Source organism: Microtus pennsylvanicus, chromosome 2 (assembly GCF_037038515.1).
Source record: "Microtus pennsylvanicus isolate mMicPen1 chromosome 2, mMicPen1.hap1, whole genome shotgun sequence".
NCBI lineage: Eukaryota > Metazoa > Chordata > Mammalia > Rodentia > Cricetidae > Microtus > Microtus pennsylvanicus.
In genome coordinates, this window is record NC_134580.1 from 149,416,329 (window position 1) to 149,428,337 (window position 12,009).

Sequence of the window (12,009 nt, forward strand, 5' to 3'; positions counted from 1 at the left end):
CTTCACGACTGCAAAGCCCGCAGCGGTTACCGTGGTCTTGAGGGCAAAGGTGACCCTGCACACTCGCTGGCAGACATTTCCCACAGGTCCCACTTTCCTTCCTTCTTTTGTCTGTGCGCTTTGAAATCACACTGCAGGAGCTCCAGTGGGTTGGGGTGGGGGGCGGTTTATGATGAGTGAGTAGCAGCCTGTCCTCCCTCCCCTGATGGCTCTTTAAGGAGCTTGTGGCCTGGACAAATGAGACAGAGGCTTCAGGGAAGGAGCCAGGTCCCCCACCCCAAACCCAGGGGCCACAGTTCCTGTTCCAGGTACCCTGACTCCAACCCTTAGGAGCCACAACTCCTGATCCAAACAGGAAAAGCAAGTTTTTTTTCCAGGTAGACACCTGGAAAGATAAACAGAAAACCACTTTCTTATTGTTGGTGCCAGAAAAAGGCAACATCTGGGGGATTCCGTGCTCTTCAAGCCGTATTGAAATCCTGCAGGCAGCCCCTGTGACTCGCTCAGGTGCCTGGGTCTTTGCAGAAGCAGTCAAGGCAGAAGAGCTGCTATGCATGTTGCTTCCTCTCCAGAAGGTCTGTAGAGCTCCACGGGAGTCAAGTGCTTGGCAACTGCAGCCCACACAGGGAGGGGGCTCCCATAAGTGTCTGCAAACAGGGTGAAGAGCTTTCAAAGGAGCTTAAGGCCTGTGGCTATAAGCCTTCATCTCAGTTTGCTTACCTGCGAACTCTGAGTGCTAGACCAGATGGCATGTCCATTTAGGGCTGTACCTGCTCGTCGGTAGAACACAGTGAACCTGCATTCGAAGAAAGGGCCACAAGGTCATTAGATTGCTCACTGGACACACGGTGCGCATGTTACAAAGAGCATGCACCAGCACCGAGAGGAGTGGGAAATTTCCATGACAATCAGTGCGAGTGAACTCCCAGTCTTTTCTCTTTCTCCATCCTTATCATGTCTTCCCTCTGGGTTGTGAGTGACATTTTGTTTTGGGGACCATTAGATCAGATGTTCTGGCTGGGGCTCACTGGTGGGGAATCTGTGTAGACCCCAAGATGCAGGCTGCCAACACCACCTATGGTGGCATCAGTGACCGTGTGCGACTCTTAACATAACTGTCGCTGACACGTTCAGTAGCCCCAGGAAGATAGCAGCTAACATACGGATCTCTGCTGACTGCGAAACATTTACATCTTTGTACAAAGTTCTCTGCAGCAAAGTGTTTAGTGAGTAGTGAAGGACCAGAATCTAACATCCGTATAAATCCATATCGACCTGCAGAGCCATTTCCCCAAGCTGTTCCTAGGCAGCACGGCACGTGAACATGATCTCAGGCTGGGGATGTGCCTCCCTGGGTAGAGTGCCTTCCTTACGCACACAAAGTCCTGGGCTTTGGCCTCGGCATTGCATGCTAATGCTCACCTGTGATCCCAGGACTCAGAAGGCTGAGGCAGGAGGATCAGAAGTGCAAGACCATCCTCGGCTATGATGCAGAAAGTTCAAGGCCAGGTTGGGCTCCATTCGAGCTTGTTTCAAAACAAAACATCTCACACAGGCTCGTGGGTTGTGCTATTTCTCTCCTCACATCCTGGGGTTAGAAGGTGAGTTGGGAGAGGGGTGAGGAGAGATGAGTGGGGGTGGCTGGTGAGAAGGTGCTCAGGGCAGCCCCGAGATTCTCAGCCACCCTCAGAGCCTCTCTGGTTTTCCTGGCACACAGTGTTCTACGTGATGGCTGCTATGTATGCATTGCTCTGCCCCACAGATATGAAGGAAGTTTCTGGCAGAGAGCCAAACGACTGTGCAAGCCACCCTGGTTGCCAAGAAGAAGCTGTCTCTCCCACCGACTTGAGGGACTGGAACCACGAGGGACCCTTGGGAAGGCTTCATCAGAAGCGGCAGGTAATGCTTGCCTTGGCAGCAAATCCAGATGCAGAGAACAAATGCACCACACCCTGGCATTTATGCCAGGATAGCAGTAAACGGGCCAGTGCCAGGCCAAATCCAGAGGGGCCACTCGTATGAAGGGCCATGATGAAGTTTTTATCTGTGAGACAATCAGACTTGATCTATGGAAATGGCAGGGGGTACGACATCAAGATGTCAGTTCTGGGCTGTACAAACAATGGGTCTGGCAACAGCAGGTTCTGTACAAGTATGGATTTCCTCTGGGATCTGGAAACAATCTGGGGATGTGTTCACTAGAAGTCCCTGGTGCTTCCCCCATCTCTAGAGAAGTGAGCTCAGTGCTTTGCACAATGCCATCGCTCTGGGGAGGGGCATAGAGGCTGTGGTTGGTGTCAGAGGCATGGACAGGTATGGCGGTTCCATGTGTAATGCTTACCTGGGCAGCGGTGAGGACCAGAGAGAAATACAGCCCGAACTCGAAGAGGCTGCTTTCTGGAGAAGAGATGTGATGTGGGAGGGTCTTCTGTTTTGTGTTGATTTCATTGGTTAATAAAGAAACTGCCTTGGCCATTTGATAGGCCAGCCCTTAGGTGGGTGGAGTACACAGAACAGAATGCTGGGAAGAAGGAAAGTTAGGCAATCGCCATGCCTCTCCTCTCTGGGTCAGATACGATGGAGCCAGCCGCCAGGTCAGACATGCTGAATCTTTTCCGGTAAGCCACCACTTTGTGGTGCTACATAGATTATTAGAAATGGGTTAAAGCAAGATATGAGAGTTAGTCAAGAGGAGGTTAGAGCTAATGGGCCAAGCAGTGTTTAAATGAATCCAATTTGTATGTTGTTATTTCGAGTGTAAAGCTAGCCGTGCAGGAGCTGGGCAGAATGAAAAGCAGGCCTGCTTGCCTCATCACTACAGAGATGGTTCAAGCTTCCGTCCCTGAGCAGCTAGGACAGGTCAGGGAATTTTTCTGGGTCACCATGTCCCTTTCACCCAACAGCAGTGACTCCAGCCTTGCTCTTGCTTGCACAGGCTTTGACTGGAAGGAATGGAGCCACCCGTGAGAGGCTGTGGGGCCATCTGGCCAGTAGCATCTGAGTTTGTGGCTGATTGTTGACTGGTTGGTTTGAGAGCTGACCCTGAGCTTTGTCCTTAGGATCCATGGTGGGGGCATTTACTTCTCCACCTCTGTTAGCTCCCAGCACCCGCTACAGGCAAATGGCACTTGCTCCACCCCTCTTCCCCCTTACCCTGTCCCCAAAGTCTTCTCTTCATGGAGAGGGGAACATGAGGCCTAATGCTTTGCTACTCAGAACCAATTCATCGTAGTTATTCACTCTTACTGTTGGATGCCCAGCTGCAAATGGCAAAATTCTCTTCTTGTGGAAGAATTTCAAGGGGGAAGGCTGGGGTGCAGAAGGATGAAGGAACTGAACCCTGCTCTTTCTCCACTGCCCATGGCGTTCACCTTCGTCTACATCCCTTTGTTCCTTACTCAGTGAAACCAGCTCCTATGCTGTGATATCCTCTGTGGAGGGCATTTCAGAACTACTCATGGGCTTGTCTGTAGATCAGAACAAGAGAACAGCCTTTCATACAAGGGCCACAGGATACTGTGTGACTGTGCTTTCTCAGTGGGCCTTCATACAACAGTATTGATGGCCTCTGTGCTTTCTAGACTCTCAGAGTATGGGCTCTTCCCATTCCTAGAGTGGTTCTGCAACTTGCATCCCATTGTTGGGAACCCAGATCTCAGAGCGCTAGAAGGTGAGGAGCTGTAAGCAGAGCAGTCCCACGTTGAAAGGACTTTGTGTTGGAACCATGGCCCCGGCTCTTCATTCCTGGTTAGCATGACCCCATCCTCCCATGTTCTCAGAGAGTTTGGTTCTAGGGTTTTTCCCCTGATGTGGCCTGGAGCTCCAGTAACTATCATCCCTGATGGGACACTGCAAATGAGCTGTCTATGGCAGTCTATGGGCAAGAGGTTGCCAGCAGCCACAGGTGGCACAACCAGAACCAACCGAACTCTACCCATTGTTCTCCAGAAGGGAGGTCTCCAGCTCTCTTCCTGAACAGCTTTGGAATGGTGAATCCAGCTGTGTTGGGCGCTCACACCAGCCTAGCCATGGCCCTAGGCTCTGTGTTGTACAGCTGGGAGGGGCAGAGAGAATTCCTGCTCTTGGTAACAGGCCTCCTGGCTCCTTGTCCATCTTTGACCACACTGGGAATGTCATCGGTCACCTGCTCGCTTCCCCGTGAAGGATTTTGATGGTTAAGCTAAGATACATAAGCTCTGGCCTATAGACCCAGATGCTCAGTATGAGGTTGCAGGAGCTTCTCGGTGCGGCCTTCCTTCGCAGCAGGTTGTTAGCACGCACAGATGTGTGGCAGTGGTGTGTGCAGGATGCCGAGTGAAAGAGAGACCCATGGTGACTAGTCCTCATGCTGGCAAGAGGACTATGAAGCCACTCTCCTGAGTCTTGGTAGGAGGTGGGTACAGTGTTCTGGCTGACATTGGGCACAGGGAGGAGACTCCTCCGGAAGGAGGAATGTGAGGGAAAGTGCAGGAGCGGCCATGTGGGGCGGTCCAGTTAAGGGTGTATCATCATCCAGTACGCCTATGGGATGCAGGAAGCTTGTACTGGTTTCCCATATAACACCATCACAAACCCGGCACTTCCTGTCCCCTCACGGTTCTCCCAGGCAGCCCCGGAGCCTCGTGTTCCTCAAAGGTTCAGGGACAGATTTCTCCCTGTTCTTCCATCCCCATGATCCTAGTTTCTTTGGCCTGCAGCCTCACCCTTCAGTAGCTAGCTCCATTTTCACATGGCCCCCAGCCTTTTTCTTACAAGGACACCTGTCATTTGGTTCATGATCCTCACTAAACCTAGGGTCCCCTCATCTTAAGAACCCTGAATTAGCGAGTTCTGCAGACCTAGCAACACCGTTTTCACAGATCCCCAGGGTTGTTCCGCCTTTGTAATTCGCTCTCATACAATCCCGCATCAGGGACTGCAAATGTCTTCTTAGATGATGAAAGGCCATGGTGCATGCGGGGGCATCAGTGTGGACATGTCACCTGGGATCACCATGACAGTAAACACATTTGGCAGAATATTCCAGTTAGCCTAAGCTATAAAAACAGAACCATGGGACTGGGGAAATGGCTCACTAGATAAAGTGCTTGCTGGGTAAGTGTGTAGGCCTGAGTTCAGTCCCTGATACCAAAATGAAAAGCCAACCATGTAATGTTAGCACTGAAAAGGTGGATACAGGAGAATCTCTGGGCTTCACTGAGAAGCCAATTTGGCCAAATTGATGAGCTACAGGTTCATTGAGAAACCCTCTCTCAAAAGATAAGGTGGCAAGTAATTGCAGGAGACTCTTGATGTTGACTTCAGACTTCTACCGACATCAACAACAACAACAACAACACACCCACACACAGTCCCCACCTCCACCGACCCTTAGCATTAGACTCTGTAACACTTGGGGACACAGAATTCTCAGACTTCAGGTAGCATCCCCGTCAGTAGCCATGGGAGACATCCATGTCCTTTAAAGAGAATTTTGGGGGACTGGCTGGGAGAGTCATAGGCAGGGCGTGACTTTGTGGGCTGTGTAGAATTCAGCTCAACATTCCCCTAGAGTGTGGCTAGCCTCACCCTCCGGCCCCAGCCATGGGAATTATGCAAGTCAAAGAAAAGAGCATCTACTCTCATTTGGGCCCTGCTCAAAGGACTTGCACTGGCTTGATCACTGAGATCCAGGGCTCTCATAACCAGAGTGGCTCCTTTCATCTCCATAAAAGACCCTCTTGACCTCAAGGGAGGATCTGTATCTACCCTGCAGGGTGTCTGAGAGGCTCCAGACATCCCCCCACGTCCCTACATTTGGGGGTAATCTACTCTGTATAGTCCAAACTCAACAGTAGTCTTCCATGACTTTGGCACAGTTCCAAGAACAAAGTTGTGAGCCAATGAATAAGACCAGGTCTCAGCAGAAACAGAACCCAAGGATAGAGAAAGCTAAGTTAATTCTCCCAGCAGGGACCCAGCTCCCGGCTCACACTCCATATGCATAATAATACCCTGACCAGCCTGCACAGTTCTCAGGTGTCTAACTCTTCTGTTTGATATTTGAGCAGCAGACTGAGCCCGAGGATGGGGTCCCTAGTACCCATTTTCAAAGGTCTCCTGCCCCTTCAATTAGGAAGAACTGGAAACCATTGCAGGACAGGTGTAAGCCTGCCTAGCGAGGTCTGCACACTGGCTTGGGAAGAATTAATCTCTGTGTGTCTTTATTGAAGTGTCAGAGGAGACTTCAGAAAGGGTGACAGGGCAGCCCTGCAAGCTGGGGTTGACAGAGTGTGATGGACACCTCAGCTGGGGATGGGAAAGCATGTCAAAGTAAACACTGCTTGGAAACCCAAGGGCTAAAGGGCTTCATTCCCACTGCCAGCCAGTGTGACCATGAAGAGAAGTGAAGAGCTCAGGGGGCGAGGTGTGAAACTCAGCTTGCTCTAACTTCAAAGGATGCTGCACTGGGCCATGGTGGTCCTCCATTTATAAATGACTGTGTGCCTGACTGTGTACTTGTGACTTTGTGTGCCTGTGACTATGTGTCTGTGACTGTGTGTGCCTGTGACTATGTACCTGTGACTGTGTGTACCTGTGACTGTGTGTACCTGTGACTGTGTGTACCTGTGACTGTTTGTCTGTGACTGTGTGTACCTGTGACTGTGTGTGCCTTTGACTGTGTGTACCTGTGACTGTGTGTACCTGTGACTTTGTGTGTCTATGGTTGTGTGTACCTGTGACTTTGTGTGTACCTTTGACTGTGTGTGCCTGTAACTAAATGAACAGGTGATCATGTGTCTGTATGGGGGAGAGAGGAGAAACTGCATCCCAGGGCAGGGCGGTGTGTGAAGATTTGTTGTGGGCCATCCAAGAGGCTGTAATTGGAGAAAATTGATGGATTCAAGAGAAGAAATTTGGGATAAGGAATTTGCTGGTTTGAAGGTAGGAAAACTGGGTTTTCTCCCTCGAGGCTCCCAAGAAATAGACATCTTCAAATATGGCCAAGAGCACACATATCCAAAAACAAGTTAGATTTAACATTTTTTCTTTTTTATTTTTTTGAATTCTCTTCCTGTCAATAATTTAGAATGAGACAGAGTGAGAGGATGGTTTTTTAAAAATATTTTTAAAGATGTTTGATTTCTGTCTAAACCATTTCAATAGCTTGGAGCTAATCAGTCAGATTAACAGATGGTGTGGGATGAAGCCATCCGTAAGCAGAAGGCCAGGGAACTTAAGGCACACAACTCTATACTGACTCCAGGCTGCGAGATACTCCTGAGAGCAGAGCCTTTTTAAAATTCCTTAAACCTAAATCCAACATTACCTCAGCCAACTTTCAGCAAGGCAAGGAGGGATCTACAACTTTCTTGGTAGATATAAGACTTACTAGGCCTCCCAGTACAGTAAGTGTGAACATGTGTGTGTGTATCTGTGTCTATGTGTCTGTGTGTGTATGTCTGTGTGTGTGTCTTTGTCTATGTGTCTGTGTCTCTGTGTCTCTGTGTGTGTATGTCTGTGTGTGTGTCTATGTGCCTGTCTATGTGTCTGTGTGTATGTCTTGTGCGTGTGTGTCTTGTGCATGTGTGTCTTTGTCTATGGGTCTGTGTCTATGTGTCTGTGTGTGTCTATGTGTCTGTATGTGTGTGTGTGTCTGTGTCTATGTGTCTGTGTGTGTGTCTATGTGTGTGTATGTCTGTATGTGTGTCTGTGTCTATGTGTCTGTGTGTGCATCCAATCACAGGAAGCAGTTTTGTAGATTTAATCTAGTAGGCTTGAACTACCTCATTCAAAAGACTGGTTTTTAAATAACAAGTCAAGTCACTGAATATCCCAAGAAAGCACCTTAGAATCCAGATGGTTGGGGTACCAGCAGATGGTTGGGGTGTCCCAACCATGAGGGTGGCTGCTTAGCTGGGAACAGGGGAACCTCCCCAACTCCCTCTAATAAGATAAATGCAGGCAAATCTAAGCCCTTGGCTCTCCTTCCTCTATTCCTCCTTCCCCCTCCCCTCCATACCTCTCCTCTCCCCTCCCTGTGATTCCCTCCTACTTCCTTGTCTCTGCCTCTCCTTTCTGTCCCCAACCTGCTCTCACACATGCCCTTCAGAATAATTTTCAAATAAATGCTCCTTCTCCACAGCGGTACCTTCTGCCATTTTGCTTACCCGTCACCTAGAGTAGTGGTGAAAGCATTAAGTGGAAAGTTCTAGAAATAAACAGTTTGCAAGTTCTCGGCCACTTTCATAACAGTATATTGCTATAAATATTCAACTTTATTTCTAGTTAATCTCTTCATGGGCCTAATTTATAAACTGCACGCTATTGTAGGCAATGGTGTCCAGAGTCTGTTTGGGGCTTGGTACTGGCTGAAGTCCTGGTCACCCATGGTGGGTCTTCACACATGCTCCCTGTGTGTAAGGGGATGGCTGTGTAATGATTGTTAAGTGAAAATTAGAGCCAGGATGCTGAGGGTCGTGGGGGTGATGAGAGAGGGTGTGAATGAGGCCCACTTCAACCCACTTCATTCACACTCGTCGGGGGAGTCAGGTAAGGTGAAAGCAAACGGGAGGAACCCAACAAGGATGGCAGCGGGGATACTAGGGGTCTCAGCTCCAGAGCAGCACCTCAAATAAGTTGATGAAATCCTATAAGGTGTTTATGAAGGGAAAGAAAAAAATGCATCCTTCTGGGGGTACTTGCTTGCTACGGAAGTCAATTAGAAGTGAAGGAAGCCCCTTGACACCTCTTAGTTAGGTGTCACAGCGGACTCCACGTTCATCGATACCTAATTGGCTCTTATTGATATTTCTCGTTAATGCAGAGCTTGCTATTATAACCTCTATTAGTGGGTTTACTTTGATTTTATCTTTGTGGGCTCTTCATCTTAGTTTTCTGTCGTTTCTTTTTTCTTTTTCCTCCCCAACTTTAGACTGCACTGTTTTTCAGGACAATGAGAGTTGTGAGTTCTTCTCTATGTACAGTGAGGTCCTGGCCCCACTGTTCACCTCGGTCACTTTCTCAGTAGCCGTGGCCTCAGACTGGCCATGCTGGTGGCCTCTGCGCCTACTTCCGCGGTGAGCTCGTGCCCACTGAGCACACACCTGAACCAAATGTCTGCTCCGGCAGCTGAACGTCATCAGACAGAACAGTCACGACCCAGTTCCCAGATCTTCAAGACTGCGCAGGAAGGACTGGGCTGTAAGCCAATGGTCAAGCCTTTGCCTAGCATGTATGAGACCCTGGACTAGATCCCTAGCACATCAATAATAAATTAATAGATAAACATAAGTAAATAGATAAATGAAGTCAAACCACACATAGTGGCATGTGCCAGCAATGCCATCACTCTGGGGTTAAGGCAGTAGGATCAGGGGTTCAAGACTTTTCTCGACTATATAGCCAGTTTGAGACTAGCCTGGGATCCAAAAGAGCCTGCCTCTAATCAATAAATAATGATAATTTATTATTATTATTATCTATAATAATAATAACAACAAATAATTAGTATGTAAGTAAGATTGAACAAGACCACGTATAGACTTGGACATTTGGTTTCTGACTGCGCTTCCAAGTTGTATCAATCATGGAAGAACCCAGACAGCAGGTGTCTAATGTGGCTGGCAGTGGGCAGACCAGCATAATTCACAGCATAATTCAATTTCACCGAATCATAATCTTCAGTCTTAGGGCGCATGGGCTGTCACCTCGTTTTTACAGATGAAAACTCTGGAGGGGTGGAGGTAGCTAGGGCCAGCCTGTGAATGTAGTTTTCATCCTCTTTGATTTCCTCCTACACTGTACTGGGACTAAAGTCTTGAAGGGTGGCCTTATTCTTTCCAATGCCAGCCCCTATGGGAAAAAAAAAATCACCCATAATGAAAATTATCTTTGAAAATCCTGAAAAATCCATTCTCGGGTAGGAATTGTGTGCAGAAGCGGAAGCAGAAATGTTCACAGTGTGTTGGCGGATAAGCTAAAAGGAGGCGAAGAAAGGCCATGTGGCCGCCACCCACCTGGGCCCCTCTGCAGCTAAGCAGTAAATCCAGCCACAGAAGACGGGAGCGTGAGGAAGTCTCAAGTGTCCCCACTTCTGTCGGTGGCAAGGGCCTTTTGGTTTTAGCAATAAGACTCAGAAAGGCCTGTGACATCTTCAGGGAGTGGTTTGTTGTGGTGGGGATTAGGAAACTAATAAAGTTGCAGTCTTCCTGGGTCAGGGGAGGGTGAGCGGCAGGTGTCCCGACGTCATTTGCATGCGTATGTGATGGGGTCCAGCCTTTGCCCTGAGTCTTTTCTTACCAGCTTGGAGGCGAGGGGGGGGGGGGGGCAATTTTCCACAAAGTGCCAGCTTGAGCCAGCTGGAGCCAGCTAGCTCAGGACTGACCTTTCAAAGCCATGGGGGAAGTTCACAGATAAACAGTGTTCTGAAAATGATTTTTCCACTGTGCTGCCCAAGGCGGGGTCTCTCTTGAGAAGCCCTGAGAGTCCAGCATGTGCGTGTGCATGGCCGTTCAATCGCAGGCTCTGGGGTCTTGTTCCCACTAGGAAAATCAGCTAAGGGGCTGGGAGATGACTCAGCCAGTGAAGTCACACAAGAGAGAAGGCCTGAGTTCAATCCTCAGCTAGGGCCTGGGCTGGAGCGAAGGCTCAGCACTTAAGACCATGGGCTGCTCTTGCAGAGGACCTGAGCTGGTTTCCCAGCATACACAGCAGGCAACTTGCTATTGTCTGTAACCCCAGCTTGGGGGTCTGAAACCCTCCTCCGGCCTCTCCAGGCACCCACATGCACACACCGTACACGCACACACATAGCACTTTTTCCTGTTTTAAAAGCTGAGTGTGATGGGGTGCACCTATCCCAGCGTTGGGGAGCTAGAGACAGGAAGATCTCTGGGGCTCAGTGGTCAGTCAGTCTAATCAGGGTCCAACCTTGTCTCAAAAAAGAGAATGGACCACACCCCAGTTTAGCCTCTGGCCTTCACACGCATGCACACGCATGCCCACATCTGTACACGCACACATGTACACACAAAGGAAGAAAAGAAAAGAAAACAGCAACTGAAAGCCCCATCAGTCTGTGCAGAAAAAGGGCTGGCCCCACCTGAGCGAGGCTGTTGAGGCGTTCTTGTTGTGACACAGCACCTGTGTGCCTCTTGTTGTGACACAGCACCTGTGTGCCTCTTGTTCTGTAACACAGCACCTGTGTGCCTCTTGTTGTGTAACACAGCACCTGTGTGCCTCTTGTTGTGACACAGCACCTGTGTGCCTCTTGTTGTGTAACACAGCACCTGTGTGTCTCTTGTTGTGACACAGCACCTGTGTGCCTCTTGTTGTGTAACACAGCACCTGTGTGTCTCTTGTTGTGACACAGCACCTGTGTGCCTCTTGTTGTGACACAGCACCTGTGTGCCTCTTGTTTTGTGACACAGCACCTGTGTGCCTCTTGTTGTGTAACACAGCACCTGTGTGCCTCTTGTTGTGACACAGCACCTGTGTGCCTCTTGTTGTGTAACACAGCACCTGTGTGCCTCTTGTTGTGACACAGCACCTGTGTGTCTCTTGTTGTGTAACACAGCACCTGTGTGCCTCTTGTTGTGACACAGCACCTGTGTGCCTCTTGTTGTGTAACACAGCACCTGTGTGCCTCTTGTTGTGACACAGCACCTGTGTGCCTCTTGTTGTGTAACACAGCACCTGTGTGCCTCTTGTTGTGACACAGCACCTGTGTGCCTCTTGTTTTGTGACACAGCACCTGTGTGCCTCTTGTTGTGACACAGCACCTGTGTGCCTCTTGTTGTGTAACACAGCACCTGTGTGCCTCTTGTTGTGACACAGCACCTGTGTGCCTCTTGTTGTGTAACACAGCACCTGTGTGCCTCTTGTTGTGACACAGCACCTGTGTGCCTCTTGTTGTGTAACACAGCACCTGTGTGCCTCTTGTTGTGACACAGCACCTGTGTGTCTCTTGTTGTGACACAGCACCGGTGTGCCTCTTGTTGTGACACAGAACCTGTGTGCCTCTTGTTG

General features: G+C 49.4%; 1 protein-coding gene across 4 annotated transcripts in view; it reads left to right on the plus strand.

Annotated features, from left to right (window-relative positions):
• Znf831 (zinc finger protein 831) overlaps positions 1–12,009 on the plus strand; it is a 117,980-nt gene that overhangs the window by 54,130 nt on the left and 51,841 nt on the right. For all 4 annotated transcript variants that reach the window (XM_075963268.1, XM_075963266.1, XM_075963269.1 and 1 more), the window contains exon 4: positions 1,763–1,899. In XM_075963268.1, coding sequence (XP_075819383.1) covers positions 1,763–1,899 — 137 coding nt within the window. The remainder of the gene's footprint in view (positions 1–1,762; positions 1,900–12,009) is intronic.